Source organism: Nilaparvata lugens, chromosome 4 (genome assembly GCF_014356525.2).
Source record: "Nilaparvata lugens isolate BPH chromosome 4, ASM1435652v1, whole genome shotgun sequence".
Classification (NCBI taxonomy): Eukaryota; Metazoa; Arthropoda; class Insecta; order Hemiptera; family Delphacidae; genus Nilaparvata; species Nilaparvata lugens.
In genome coordinates this window covers 52557409-52573743 of record NC_052507.1, presented here as the reverse complement: position 1 = coordinate 52573743, position 16335 = coordinate 52557409, and the positions used below count along the sequence as shown (strand labels likewise).

Here is a 16335-nt window from a genome sequence, read left to right as displayed (position 1 = left end):
AGTTATTGCCACCAATTCTTTCTGATCATGACATTTTTGTTCTAAATCTTGATATAGCGACATACAGAGTAACGAAAAAACTGAGAAGAGGAGATTTACAAGACCACAGCAGGACCTATTCAAGTATTTATTGGCAGTTCAAGATTTGAAGGTTGGTTTCCATGACAGTGTTGAAGATAGTTTTAATCACTTTACTATCGACTTTTGACAACTGCTTCCCAAAATTAATATTTAAAGACAAAGACAATTCACATGTTAAATGGGTTAAAGAGGAAATTCTTGAAGCACAGGAGCAATTGAAAGACTTGTACTGGCATGCTAGGTATGAGAGAACATTGAACTCTAAAGAGAATTACAGAAGCGCTAAACAAAAATGCTTAAATCTACTAAATGAAACAAAAAAGAAAGTTCTATAAATTCAAGATTGATAGCGCTAAAAATGTTAGCAAGGTTTCCTGGTCCATCATAAGAAATTTAACGTGTGATGAAACTGTAAATAATTGTAATATAGATTTGAAAAGAAGTGACGAACTCATTACAAACCCGGCAATCGCTGCTAATATGTTTAATGATTATTTCATGTCTGAAATTAAGAAATTGACTTGTCGGGGTGGAGAGAAATTGAGTGTGATTGACATTGAGATGCAGGGGAATGATTTTAGTTTGTGGCCGGTGACTGAGGGTGAGATAGCAAACATAATTATTGTTCAAATTGGTTCAAAGACTAGTGCGGGGGTGGATGAGGTACCTTGTAATTGATGGAATTAAATAGAGAATGCATTTATTCTAATGCTAATTAATATATAATTATTATTGAACGAAAATCCTAAATAAATGCTGCAAATCACCCCGAAGACCTCTGCTACTGCAGACATTGACAGCAGGGCTACAGCTAGATGGAAATTCGATGAGAACTACTATCCAAAAATTAGTTGCCAGCCCGGGCTGTTAGCCCTGTTGTCAATGTCTGCAGTAGCAGAGGTCTTCGGGGTGATTTGCAGCATTTATTTAGGATTTTCGTTCAATAATAATTATACCTTGTAATTTGTTGAGTGTCTGTATAGACACTATAGTAGAGCCATTGACATGTATTGTGAATAAATCATTTGAGCAGGGCGTCTTTCCAAGTGCAATTAAAACATCTAAAGTGGTTCCAATTTATAAGACTGGTGATAAAAGTAAAGTTGAAAATTTTAAACCAGTGTCAATACAGAGTGTTTACTCAAAGATCTTTGAAATTGCCTTCTTAAAACGACTCATTCCATATCTGGAGAAAAGGAAATTACTAAATAACAGACAATATGGATTCCAGAAAAACAAAAATACAACGGATGCCATATTTGACTTGTTAATACGAATATATGAAAATCTGGATGAAGTGGGTGAACAGATATGTATATTTTATGACATGACAAAGGCATTTGATCTTCTATCTCATGTAAACCTTTTGAATAAATTATCAAGAATGGGAATCAAAGGAAAACCTCTGAAATGGATAGCCACTTACCTGGAAAATAGAAAACAAATTGTCAGTATAAGACATTCAGGACATGATGGTATGACTCAAACTTATAAATCCACTATTTCGACACCGATAAACACCGGGGTTCCGCAGGGGTCGAACTTGGGGTCAGTCTTGTTTCTGCTATATGTAAATGATTCACCTGAGAATGTTACTACAGGAAATATATGGCTTTTTGGAGACGATATCAGCCACTTGAAATAGGACCAAAATAAACACAGCCTCCAAGTTAAAGCACAATCCGGTTTAAATGAAGTGAGTAAATGGTGTCATATGAATAAATGATTGCTAAACAAAGGGGAAACCAGAATTCTGCAGTTCTACAATAGGAAAATGTATGAAAGTACTCTACTCCCCAGATTGGATGGATGTAATGTGAGTGTAGTGGAGAGTACAAAATACTTGGGCATATCCATATCAGATAACCTGGACTGGCGACTACACATTGAGAACCTTTCAACAAGATTGACACTTATTTGCTATATGATGCGCCGTCTTCAAACCACTCCTAGATCGAGAAGTACTTATGAATTACTACGGCTGTTTTCATAGTATAATAAATTTCGGTGTACTATCATAGAGAAACAATAGCATAAGTAGATATCCCATGGTATAGGGCGTTTATGTCGCAACTTATACTGTTATCTCAAGCTGATAGTCCACGTAGTTCTTTCCTGTGAAGTTTTATGACGCTGGTAGTCTCTCATATTGTGCCGTTCATACACTCTTACCCGGTCAAAACAGTAAAAATCGACAGTAATCGGCTTGAGATAACAGTAAAAATTGCGACATAGGTAATTCCCTAGGTATATCCCTATACCATGGGATATCTTCTTACGCTATTGTTTCTCTGTGGTACTATTCTGGGGAAACAGTCCACACATGGAAAGAGTTTTACTTCTGCAGAAACGAATTATAAGGACTATCTTCAGGCAACCATACCTCGCCCACTGTAGACCCTTGTTTGTGGAGGCTGACATTCTAACACTACCTGCCCTGTTTGTTTTGGAGGCGTGTTTGATGACTAGAAGGAAGCCAGATATTTTTTTGAGCAATCAGCAATATCACCACTACAACACCAGACGAAGGAACGACACTCATGTGTCAGTGGTACGATCTAGACTGACCCAATATGGACCCAAATATATCTGCGCAAGGATATACAACTGCTTGCCAAATGATTTGAAGACCTTGGAAAACATGAGTCAATTTAAAAATGAACTTGAAAAATTCCTCACAAGACCATACTATAGTTTACAAGAATACTTTGAGGAAAGAATCTCACCACACCGACACCAGGAACAGTAAGGAAATTGAGCTCTACATTATGATCTCATTATGAGCTCTACATTAAATCTGACGACCACGGCGCAAACGCGCTTCCAGTGGGAGAATATCAAGTAACAAGTATCAAGAATCAAGTATATTCAGCCAATTTCTATGTAATTAACACTTGGCACAGAAATGTTGTGGAATTTCTCCATATTAAGGTGAAATGAAAAGATATTGTCAATTCCACATAATATATTATTTGAGTCCAAACTAGTTTCGATGCACTTGGCATCATCATCAGTGGTAGTGATGATGCCAAGTGCATCGAAACTAGTTTGGACTCAAATAAATTATGTGGAATTGACAATATCTTTTCATTTCACCTTAATTTCTATATCGTGTTGCGTGGAAATGTATGATAGTTTAAATTATTTCACTGTAGATGAACGCACGTAAATGCCTTCTACACAAGGTAAGACCTTACAATCTTATTATTCATTATTCTGCATTTTTTTTATTCCTTCTCTCCATTGGTGTAACTGCTAACATTTTTTACAAGTTCCAGATCCCTTGTATTAGGAGAGCAGTGGATGCTATTCAATCTTTCTATCTTTGAATTCAATCAGCAATCAAAATATTGTTATGTGCTTGTATGACTGAATAAATAGAAACAAATGACTCTTTGTTGTATAAACAAATAAATTAATAATCATAATCAGCAATCATCTCTTGATTTCTATCTAGATAAGAATGTTCTGCTTCTTATTTTTGTTCTATTCAAATAACGTTTTTTATTTACACTTGTACATTTAGTGTACTATTTTTTCAAATTTCTGGTCATATAATTTCTTGTTTTTGAAGTTCTCTCTTCCGAAGGTTTATTGTTAGTTGAACTAGTTCTGACTCATGTATGCGCACAGGTTACACACATGTGCATATTGTAGATTGTGTTGCAAATTAGTTTGCATTTACGTGCGTTCATCTACAGTGAAACTAATTTAAACTATTATACATTCCCATGCAACACGATATAGTAGTATATCTCTTTCCTGGGTTATAACTTAATGTTATTCTATCTCATACAAGAATTTTTTTGCAACTTGTTATAATGTAGATTCCTTGTATTCTGCCTATATTCTTCTACTGTGTTTTGGGAAATAAATTAGTTTTATTTTCAAGTTTCAAGTTTTATTGTTTACATCAGCAATACAACAAAATAAAAAACATCTCATCAGATACCTAAAACTAACAATTTAAAGATACTAAACACTTCTGAAAGGTTAATTTGGCACTATTATCATAATGTATCAATAATACAGTAGAAATTAACTTTAAACTTATAAGTACACAACTCATATAAACATTTTTGAATAATGTAACTGATGATGGAAATGAACCTTAACATTTTATGTGAGAACCGATGCAAACAAAAATACTATTCACAAAAGAGCTTCCGCAAAGCCCTTGTCCGTGAATAGGAGTTTGAATAATGGGACATATGAAAACGATAAGACACATACACACACGCATTCACACAGTCATCAATATTCGACAATTGACACATCAGAGCATTCCCCTCATTACTTATATCTCATAGTGATATAAACTTCATGTGAACAGTAGGGAGGAAGCCACCACCTATAAATCGACCAATAGGTATTTTAAGGCAGAAAAAAGAATTTAAGACAGAAGAGAGAAGAAGAAGAAAAAATGTTTAGGTTTCATGACAATTTATTTACTTAGCTTACCACTCTGAAGAAATTTTCAATTTCCAAAGGTGAATGAAGCCATAGCCAACACTTCGTTTTACGGATGAATTGTTTGCAAATTTTCAGTTTCCTTATTTCCTCAGGAAGGATATTGTGAAATTTTGGTCCCAGAAAAATGAAGCATCTTTGAAAGGTGGTACAGTTGGGTTTGGGAAGTCTCACCAGCATTCGTGTAGTTTGCCGTGTAACCAAACTGTCTTGTCCAATATTTTCCATCAAATATCTATCCCCACTCATTTTATAAAACAGGGATAGAACTTTCAACACATACATATATCTAAAAGGGAGAATCCCCAATGATTTAAACATAGGGGAAGTATGAGCCCGTCTACTAGCACCATAAATGACCCTAATGACAGATTTTTGTAGAACTATAAGATTTTTAAAATGTGACATGAATGTGGAAGCATAGCAAGAAATGCCATACTCCAACCTACAATTGAAAAAAGCAAAATACATCATACGAAGAACAGATACAGGGAAGAACTCTCTTAATCGATAAAATGTCTCTACTAAATATAGAAGGTACCTTTTAATTCCTCTTATGTGAAAGTCCCAAGTTAAACTCTGGTCCAAAATCAATCCTAAATATTTGACGGATTCTGATTGTTTTATAACTTCACAGTCACAACCCATCGAATCACATCCAAATTGATGGTATTTAATAGGATCTGGGAAATAGAAAGTTGCTGACAAAGAGAAGTTTATGTAGGAGGTTTTAGCTGCATTAATTGCTAATTTGTTGCAATCAAACCAACATCGCAGATCAAATAGATCATGCTGAATCATTCTATGCAATTCTCTTTCGTCTTTGGCTGAGTATGCTAGGGCTGTGTCATCAGCAAAGGATGTAATGGATCCATTAAAAGTATGAGAAAATAAATCATTAATGTACACTAAAAATAGTATCGGACCCAAAACTGATCCTTGTGGGACACCATATTTAACCATTGCCAAATCACTATCACTGTTAGAAATTGAAACATATATATTGCTTGCGATCTGACAAATATGATCTTAGCCACATGTTAGCCACCCCACGGATTCCAGCAGCACGAAGCTTTTCCAAAAGGATATTGTGCTCTACAGTGTCAAATGCTTTTCTTATGTCTAAGAATAGACCTGACGTTCTGTACTTATGAGGTGTATTGATCCCGTGATAGATATCTGCCATGAACTTGTTAAGCGCCTGCTCTGTACTTAAGCCCTCCTGGAAACCAAATTGATCCCTATGAAAGAACTTTACTCTACTGAAGAAGGATATTATTAAAAGTTTTTCAAATTTTTTTGAAAAAACTGAGAGTAATGAGATGGGTCTGTAATTTGAGATTTCCGTATTAGATCCACTTTTGAATATCGGGATCACTTTTGCAGTTTTGAGTCTAGTTGGGAATTTACCCTCTGAAAAGCTCGCATTAAAGATGTGACACAAAATAGGTACTATTGCATAAGATATTGATTTTATTAAATTAGATGATATATTATCCGGTCCCGGAGACTTTCCTTTCTTCAATATTTTTATTTCAGTTAATAATTCAAAAAAAGTTATGGGTTTTAGAAAGAAAGAGTTACAGAAATTAATAGTTTTGAATTTTCTATTATAATTATCATTCATCGATTCATCTGGATCATGTATAGAAGAAATTATTTCTTGTGGTATGTTTATGAAATATTCATTGAATTTATTTGCGATGAGTTTTTCATCAATCAAAACACTATTTCCGCAATGCAGATGGATAGGCTTTTTTTAGAAGTAGCTTGACCACAATGATCATTGACGATCTCCCACTGCTTCTTTACAGGAAAAGTCTTCAATTTTGAAAAGTATTTATATTTTTGTTCTTTTATCAATTTATTTATATTACTCTTTGCAGTTAAAAAATCATGTTTATAATTATTATTTTGGGGATATTTCTTGTGTTTTTTGTAAAGTTTATCACGATTTCTAATTGCAAGGCAAATGCTATCTGTCATCCATGGTTTCAAGTGCTTATTATTTTTAAAAGAACTTTTGCGCTGGTAAGTGCACTGATTTATATAGTTGAGGAGTACATCTATGAATATGGAAAACTTGCCATCAACAAGGTTACAATCATATAAATTAGTCCAGTCGTGTTCCATCAATAAGTCAACTAACTTCTTGAAATCTGTTATATTTTGAACTACTGGAGTAGCATCACTGTCTCTATATTCAGGTATTGACAATGAAGCTGAAATCGCTCTGTGGTCAGTAATGAGCGATTCAATCACTGCACTGCGACTTCAAACTTACATTCTCGCTCTCAACTAGTGACAATTTCTTCTCAAGACTGTCGAACGAAGTTTTCATTGACGCCAACGCCTCATGAAGAGATGCAAAGTTCGCCGACGATTCATTTTTATTAACCTCCATCTGACTTTGTATATTCTTCAACATGCCCTTAACGGACATGCCACTATCGGCTTCAGTGGTGTTGGATGGTATTGTCCCAGTGTCTGTGGTGTTCGATGTTGTCGTCCCAGAGCACTGATCACATCTCCATGATGATCCGCTCGCGAGCATGGCGTTTAGTTTCGCAACCGTGCGTATTCGACAGCACCCTGGGTGAAATTTATTAGCACATGATGCACACTTTGCAACGTCCTGAACGTTTTTGAAAGGCTGCTTGCACATGAAGCAACTCATTTTAATACCTAGTATTATACAGACGATATAACGAATAAGTTTCTTCACTCAAACGACAGAATTTAATCACAGTAAAGCAACAGATCACAAACTCACTCGAAACCTAGTCACAATCGACAAATTCTCACTAGAGTGGATTATTTTAAAAGAAATATTATAAAAGAAAAAATGTGTAGGCAATAATAGTAGTCAGCCTTTAACTTGTTTACGGAGTCGGTAGGCCGGCACGAGCTATCTTATCTACTACCGTCCAGTTCGGCTGTCCGAATTCAACTGAATTCGACTGCATTTTACTTGTTTGAATGGATGTTTGATTTATTGATTTTTGCAGAGGTGCGTGACGAATACATCAGTCGCTTCCTGGTGGGCACAATCGGCCGATTGACTTGGGCGCAGGCCGAGAAGCAGCGACCGCGACTCAATGGCGGTGGCGCAACCTCCACTCAAGTGACGACAACTGCGGTGGACACCGCCGGCAGTCAGGGTGGGGGTGGGGGTGGTCAGCCACCCAGTTTGCACTTCAGTGCCGATGAGGCGTCGCAGTTTGTCTTCACATCGCTCAACGATGAACTAGAAATGGTCAGTACCCACTTTTGTGATCACTCATGTCTTTCTGTAGATAATACAATTTAGAATTAAATGAATTTATTTGGAGCTCTATATCTTCCTTGAGTGCTGAGTTACAATTTTTCAAAAAGGAGTTCAATTTTTGGAAATATCTAAATTTATTGCAATTTACAGCTAAATTTATTGCAATCGTGAATGAATTAGTATCCATAGTGTAACGTTTTCATTAAGGCGAAACAGCATAGAAAAAATTGTGATTCTAGCCCTATAGATAGCAGCACTGTTGGGGTCAAATTACTTCTTGTGATTACTTACTTATTTTTAGTCCAATATGGAAGACCAAGACTGTTTTGCAATCAGCTTAAAGTTTTAAAACTCGCTACCATATGCTATTTTTTCCAATTTAAATAAGTTTTTACAATTGATCATTTTTATATTAAGAAAAAAATCAAGTAATGCAAGTACAGTAGTCAAGGCAAATTTTTTTCAAGAATTTTAAAATTAATTTCAAACAAATCGGTTGAACGGTTCAGCCGGAAGCGCGTTTTTAATTCCAATGCATTGTTCAATTGTATTGTATTGTTCACGCTTTCAGAACAGTAGCACACGGTCAGTTCACTGCCTAAGCTCAACGCACTAATTGAGCGCCTTCTCACTCTTCTCTCTCTCTTTCTATCTCACTAGTTCCAGAGCTTTCTTTCTTTGGAGCTGTAGTCAGTGACCATATCGTGGTTATTGTTGTGGGACTGAGTGATTGACAAAGTTTGCAATTCACTTGATACATTTTTTTCTATCTGAATAAGTTTTTACAATAGATAACTTTTATAATGAGTAAAAATTTAACTAATGCAGGTAGTCATTTTAAAGGCAAATCTTTTTCAAGAATTTAAGATTTAATTTCAAACAAATCGGTTGAATGGTTCTTTCGAAAGCGCGTTTTTAGTTCCATGCATTGTTCAATTGCAGTGTATTGTTCACGCAGTCAGAACAGTAGCACACGGTCAGTTCACTGCCTAAGCCTAATGCATTGATTGTGAGCCTTTTTACTCGTTCTCTCTCATATTCTCTCTCTCTTTCTCATTTTCTTTCTATCTAACTAGTCTCAGAGCTTTCTTTCTTCGGAGCTATAGTCAGTGACCATTATCATGGTTATTGTTGTGGGAGCGATTGACAAAGTTTGCAATTCACAAAATATATTTCATTGCGTAATGGTTCAATCAACAATTTTACGATTATTGTGCAATGACAAAAATAAAACAAATGAATAGCTGTAGTGTGAACTTGAGTGTAGTTTTGAAACATCAAAACAATGAAGGTGAGCCCTCTTCTGTCAACATTGTCCTTCTATAGCGTTGTCCTTTGTCCTAACTTCTTTCCGTTTCCATTGTCATTGCAAATTCAACCCTCACTAGTCGTCACCACCTACCCATTTCACACCCGCTCATCCTTTGTCCATCACCACCTACACCTCCAATGTCTTTCTTCCCTTCACATGACTGTAGTGAACCTCCCGAGCTGTAAAACTCACTCAGGAAGTTTTGTACTAATTTTGAAATCCGCGATTTGTATAATAATATTACTCATCATGTGTTTGTGAATCTATAGAACTTTATGAATACTTTATATATTATGGAATAAGTCAAGACAGACAGCTGAAATCACGTGTTGACACATAAACGACAGACAGTCTGTGTGATTACTCGCAAAACACATACACACATCAACTGGTTTGGTGATGTCACCACACATTTTTTCTTACATAATTTCAAATGTTACCCTGATTCCATACCTGCTATAACTTAGAAATAGCTTTCTATTAATAGTAGGTATTGGTAATATCCTCAATAACGTATGTCGTCAAATCATGTTATAGTTTTCGTTCAATAACTGCAAATATACAGGTTAATCAAGTTGGAAATCGTATAAATTCGACTTGTATACAATGATGGAATAGTTTATGATAAGAAAAGTTGTACATACTGCTGATATTTTCAAATATTTTTTGTATATAATTTCAATAGAATAGTGAAATAAGAGCGATATTGTCAGTTCCACATGATTTATTTGAGCCATATTGGTTTAGTTTATTCTTCAAATAAATTATGTGGAACTGACAACATCGCTTTCATTTCACCTTGATATAGAGAAATTCCACAGTAAATTTTAAAAAATATTATTATCTTGATTTAATTTTAATTCCAACTGTATTAAGTTTTTTCATATACCTTTAGGTCTATAAGGTGTGTGGTCAACGTTTTTAATCCATGTTCTTAATTTTTAAAGTTATTACAACTGTTTATTTTATAAGAACTAAGAAGGACAAACAAAAAACCAATAGATGTGATAATTTTTAATGAGACTTTATTTAAAAATGAGAAAATGGGATTGATGGCTCCCTGATTGCCATACTGCGGCAAGTTCGAGGATCCAGTATCTCTGGCAAAACAAGGCGTGATAGTAGAAATAAATTAACTTTTTCTCCATCTTCTCGATCCAAAACCTGTCATCCCTCTCGATCTTTTCAATATGGATGTCTTTCTTTGTCCATACTACAAAATAACAGATTTTTTTTCTCAGCTACATGTAGTTGCCCTTGCACCTAAAAAATCAAGAAACAGCACAACTTGAAAAATTCCACACATTGTTGAGTAAACGTGCACTTATGAAACTATTTATCATCCTATGGTATCATGTGGAGCTACTATTTTTTTTAATGAATCAGCCAGTACCTTATTGAATCTTGTTATTTAGGCTTGCTCAACATTTTTCGAAAAATACTGTCACTTTCAAATGTCAATTCTAATGAATTAAACCATAGAGAAACAATAGCATAATTTACGCTATTATTTCTCTATGATTAAACGTAGACAAACTAGGATAATAGTTATTCATCCTTGGTAAAAAGCTGATAATTTCGACGTCTGTCGATAACTGAAGATGGGAGTGCCTGTGTAGGAGTGAGACAGAATTATGTTCAGCTGTTGAACTATTGCAATCAATCAGTTTATCCCATGAGAAGTATTATCTTGCAATATTGATTAACAAAATATCGGGGCACCGAGCTTCGCTCGTTATTTATTTATTTATTGATAAACAGAACTCAATTCTTTAAAATGATTGGGGAAGGACTAACAGGCATAGCCCAAAACTGTTTCTTCCCCGAATTTTGATTTATACACTATAAATATTCCAAAAAGTAGGTTATGTTCCATATACTTGAATTCAGGTCAAATTTTCAGTTCAAATATTTGAAAACATAAACGTTCTAATTTAGATTGTTTACAAACCAAATTTAATAACAAAATAACACTCACTTATCACTTAGAACTGTATAATAATGATTAACTTTTAATATTATAATATACCATCTCATGTCAACAAATCGGATTATTTTGATCGAGTCAATTGAAATTTCTAGATTTCTCGCGAGATACGGTAAGCTAATTGATTACACAGCTGATCTCCCACACAGGCACACGCATTTTCTGTTATCGACAGACGACGAAATTATCATCTCTTTTTCCAAGGATGAATTATCCTTTTCATGTCCTTCAGCGAGTTTTCCCAGGGATGAGACCTAGTGCAATCGAATTTCTATATCATAAACCTACTTTGTTCAAAATTTCGTGAAAATCGTTAGAGCTGTTTTCGAGATCCGTTGAACATAAATAACCAGATGCAAATATAAATAAATAACCAGATATAAAAATACATAAATTACTTGCTTAATATAATAGGCTATATCTGATTTGTTGATATGACCAACGATATGATTTTATTTAAGATCCAACCTTTTTTTTATTCAAATTGAAGTACCTTCATCAATATTTTCAAAGTCAATAATTATTTTACAGTTTTAAGTGATTAGTGAGTGTTATTTTGTTATTCAATTTGGTTTGTAAAAATTCGAAATTCCAACTTTCCTGATTTCAAATTTTTGGACTGATAATTGAACTTGAATTCAAAAATGTATGGAACACAACCTACTTTTTGGACTACCGTATTTATAGTGATATATATGAAATTAGTTGTAAGTTGAGATGATGACATACCTTGTTAGTAAAGTATCACAGACGTTACTCTCCACGTAAGAAACTCTACTATTTCGCATTGAGGTGGTATCAATCTCATGGTTCGAAGCTGGTTGTAAACCAATTGAGGGGATTGGTGGCACAATTGTAGCAAAATCAGGGGTGCCATCAAGGACGCTGTTTTTTAGATTCGACTTTAAGGGCCGTTTGCACAGTGACAGTTTAAACTAAATTTCATTTTAAACTGGATTAAATCCATATCAAGTCTCGTTTGTTGTAATATGATTCATTTTGAGTTTAATCCACCAGCTGATTGAATTCAGTTCAAGTTTTGACTGTACAAACGGCCCTAAGGTGGAAGAAGATGTTGATGGCCCAGATTTTTCTTCTTCTTTAGATTTCCTTTACAAAAAAAGAAAAGTTGATGGGTCTGATGTATTAATTCTCAATGAATTTAATTTAAAATGAATATAGTTTGGGAAATAATTAAATCATAGTTAAAGAAATGCCTGGAAACGTTATGTTTGTATAAGAAATAATATCATATAACTTCGAATGTGAATATCTATTTCAAGTATTATTATTCAAATAAGTGTTTTTTATATAATGTATGTGTTGGCTTATTCGTTTTTTCAATTGTCATTTTTATTTATCAAAAAATAACCGGTTGTTTGGTAGATACAAGGATATGGACCATAAAAAACTTCACTTCTATTTATAGAGGGAGATAATCATTCACTATTATACTCGCTGATAATTATATTCTGTAAACTATTAAGTTACTTACTTTTGCTGTAATCTCCATTTCATCAAATGCACTGGTACTTTTCTTTTGTGTGGTCTTCTCTTCTTTCCTTTAGGATTTGACGTTGCACTGCAATTAAATTTAGAAAAAATTATTCTGGAAACTTGTAATTATGGGATATGAAAAGAAAGTGTATGAAGCAAATGGATTTGTAAATTCATATTTCCAACACAGAGAATGGGCTACTGTGATACTAAATATTGTCTTCATAAGGGTATAATTGTATTTATGGTGAAGGGTGAATTCCTATAGGGAATACTTATAGAGAAGGATCAGACAACCATGAGACATACAATTTTAATTGAATACATTTGGCTATTATTAGCATCTAATTACGTTATTAGAAGTAATGAGCATTGGGATCGGGAACATTTCCAATCACAATTTCCTTTATTTAATTCACTTCATGTATAGGTGATGCTTATAGATTCTTCAAAGTTGAATATAAAGTGTTGTGAGTCGCAAACTATTCATTGTAAATTCTTAACCTGTCATAACATAATATAAGTGAGATTGTGGAAACTCGAATCTTGAAATTACAAAGTTTACCTGGGTTGAAAGTTCTCAGTGGAAACAGGAATGGCATCTGCTGAAACACTATCAGCCTGGGAAGATGAAGGCACTTCGAGCGGTAAGGTTTGTTCTTCAATCCTGAAATGTTCAAAAATCACTTTGCAGACCTTTTTTCATATATAGTCTATATAATTTGCAATCTCTCTACACTCTTTTCACTGGTTCTTTATTTCCACAGAAATCACAATGATCAGGAGAGAAAAAAGAGCTTACATTGAGCTATTTTTCTCCTAAATTTAGATAAGATTACAGTATTAAAAATAGGTTTAGTCTATAAATTCAATTTAGGTCACATCGTTAACAGTATGTTCTGACCAAAAATATTGTACAAAACCGATTCTTGAAATATCTAGTCGCATTTGTATCACCTTACTATAAACATTACTTTTAAATAATAGGGTACTGTGAGTTTTGAAAGATCAATTCAAATTTGCCATGCTTTTCTATCACCCGGTTGCTCTCTGTAACTATCCATTCAGACATATCTTGCATAATTATGCGAATAGCGTTGTCAATAACGTTAAAGTCATTCATATCACGCTTGTGATAATACGAACTGAGAATAAAATTAAATTTACATAATAACAATATTAATTATTCAAAGCATGATTTGCTTCATATTATAGTAGGCCTAAAGTACGTGACATTTTAATTTATCTAATTATATGAAATGAAATCAACTAACCTTCTACGTCTGTTAGAATGAAATTCTGGTGGTAGCCGCCTTTTCATTCTCCTGGCTGAAAGAACCAACTTCTTCTTTCCCTTCACCGTATGTCTTGAATCCATTTTACCGGCCGAAAATGCCAGAGAAACATATATAATACGGAAATCTAAATTATATAGGAGGTGCGTCTGGAAATACTATGTCCAAGGACTAGCCACGATCACTGTCAATATGACAACAAGTGAACAAGCTGAAGAACTAAGAAAAGTGACCAGCCTGAGCACTGAGAATGAAGGCTGATTTGTGGGTGGGGTGGTGGGTGAGTGACGTGTGTAGGGGTGGAAGGTGCCTGAGTGACGTGTGGATGGGGTGGAGGGTAGGAGCGCATAAAAAATCATAGAGATAAAACTTGTAAATATGATTCCGATGGAACCACTGGTTCGATCTTCAAGCTGAAAAATGATAAAAAAATTTTATCATCAAATTTTCAAAATGATTACCTGTTTTTCTTAAAAAAATTGTTCCCTTTGAAATTTATTTTTGTTTAAATAAAAAATATGAATAAATCGACATGGTAGCGGCATGGAGATAGATATTAGAAGAATAAATCAGTTTTCAAAACAATTTTTACTCTAATAGTGAGCGAGTAATAGCATGAAGTATTTCGCACGATTTTAAAGCGCTACGTGGTGGCAATTTTTGAACTAGGGCCTGCGGTGTTTCGCCTTAACGATTGTTCACAGATATTTTCAAGGAAATAGAATTTACGAACTGTTCTTCTAATGCTCCCTTATTCATTTTAAATATTTAAAGCTCTATTCAACTTTTAAATATTCAAAGCTCTATTCAACTTTTAAATATTTAAAGCTCAATATTTTCGGATTTTTTCAATAATTAGATTTGATTCATTGTATTATCTATTACATATCTATTGATTAACAAACAATTATAATACTTGAGAAAGAAGCAACAGGCTTGCTACCTTAAACTTGCCCTATCCTAGATTTAATCATCGTGCAAACCTATAGTATTACTTTATTGTCAACAGGAGTATGATAATGGCGCCGAAGTGTTGATCTCTTCTTTGAAGGATAGCAGTATGGAAGATGACGAATTAGACACTGGTAAGTAGTTTATTTCAACTGTGCAAAGTAGAAATCTTAATCAGACAACATTTTAAAAATAGCTAGATAAACATTAATACCAGTTGGGGCAGAATGGACTCCCTAGTTTCAAATAATCACTGAAGAGTGCACATGTGGAATAGCGGAGTGTTACAAGTGACGTTTGGTGGGGGGGGGGTGCAGTTGCTGTATCAAGTAATGATACAGTAACTGTATGAGGGGGAATCATGTATTTTTGAGTTTTGGTCAGGTTTTATCAAGTTTTTTTGGAAACATGCTGTCTCCTTTTGCTTGGACACAACTCATACATCAGGCTGTAATTGTTGTACAGTGGAATGATTGCCTTGAGAAGTGTATTCAAAAAGGCTGTGAAGAAACAATCAAAGAAGTAAAGAAGAAAAATTAACAGATTTTCCCAGCGATCACTTATAACTAAGGGTGAAAACATAGTGGAGCGGTGAAGGTAGAGGGTATCAAATAAGATGGAAATAATGCATGTAAATGTCTCTGCTTTCCTCTGCATTCTAACCTTTTGCCGGTCCACTACGTTCTGACTAGATGAATGTAACGAATACATGCATTACTTTTTAACTACCTCTCTCCCAACTCAGCTACCTTCTTCGCGACCCTCTACGTTTACCGCTCCACTATGCCTGACCCTCGAACAAAACCGAATAAATGTGCTCTACGATCAAATAGTATTACATTATAGATGGTATTTTCCACTTGGTGAACTGCAATGTTATAAGTGTTACTAAGATGACAGCTACAATTATTCTTGTTAAATGTAGATCTTAAGTTAATATCACCTCCACCATTACTTATACAAAAAGTTAATTTTAAATGAATGAAGATACGTCAATAAAGTATTCTAATAGGGCTAACTTGAATTGTCTAATTAATATAGGACTAATTACTTAGTACCCTTTTTTAAACTTTTTTATGTAAACATACTAGTTTCAGCTTTCAAGCCATTGAAAAAATATTAATCTGAAGTGAAAGGAACATCTTTATCAGCTTATTTAATGTTATTTGTGAAACACTACACCTTGAATTATTTGTGTTTAATGTGCTGTATATGTTTAAAAAATTCACTTTCTCCTGTTTGTTGCAGCCTTGAAACTTGCTCACGTAGACATGTATACGATCAAGCTGAGAGAGAGAGCGCGCCGGAAAAGAGTGTCTCGTGATTATCAGCTGGTGGCTCAGTTTTTCTCCACGAAAAAGGACAAATTGAAAAAACGAGGCCTTAGAGAAGAACGGTGAGTGATATTTGATATTAATTAATTCAAATTCATTTTATTAAGCCAAAAAATAACATACAGGCCAAGTCAAAACAC

At 34.3% G+C, this 16335-nt stretch overlaps 1 protein-coding gene across 3 annotated transcripts in view; it reads left to right on the top strand.

Annotated features, from left to right (window-relative positions):
- The window catches only part of LOC111052051 (transcriptional adapter 2B-like), a 37520-nt gene that overhangs the window by 6738 nt on the left and 14447 nt on the right, over window positions 1-16335 (top strand). For all 3 annotated transcript variants that reach the window (XR_005571056.1, XR_005571055.1, XM_039425813.1), the window contains exons 5-7: window positions 7560-7807; window positions 14920-14995; window positions 16110-16257. Coding sequence is in view for 1 of the 3 variants with exons in the window: in XM_039425813.1 (XP_039281747.1) it covers window positions 7560-7807; window positions 14920-14995; window positions 16110-16257 (472 nt within the window). In the remaining 2 variants the exon portion in view is untranslated. The remainder of the gene's footprint in view (window positions 1-7559; window positions 7808-14919; window positions 14996-16109; window positions 16258-16335) is intronic.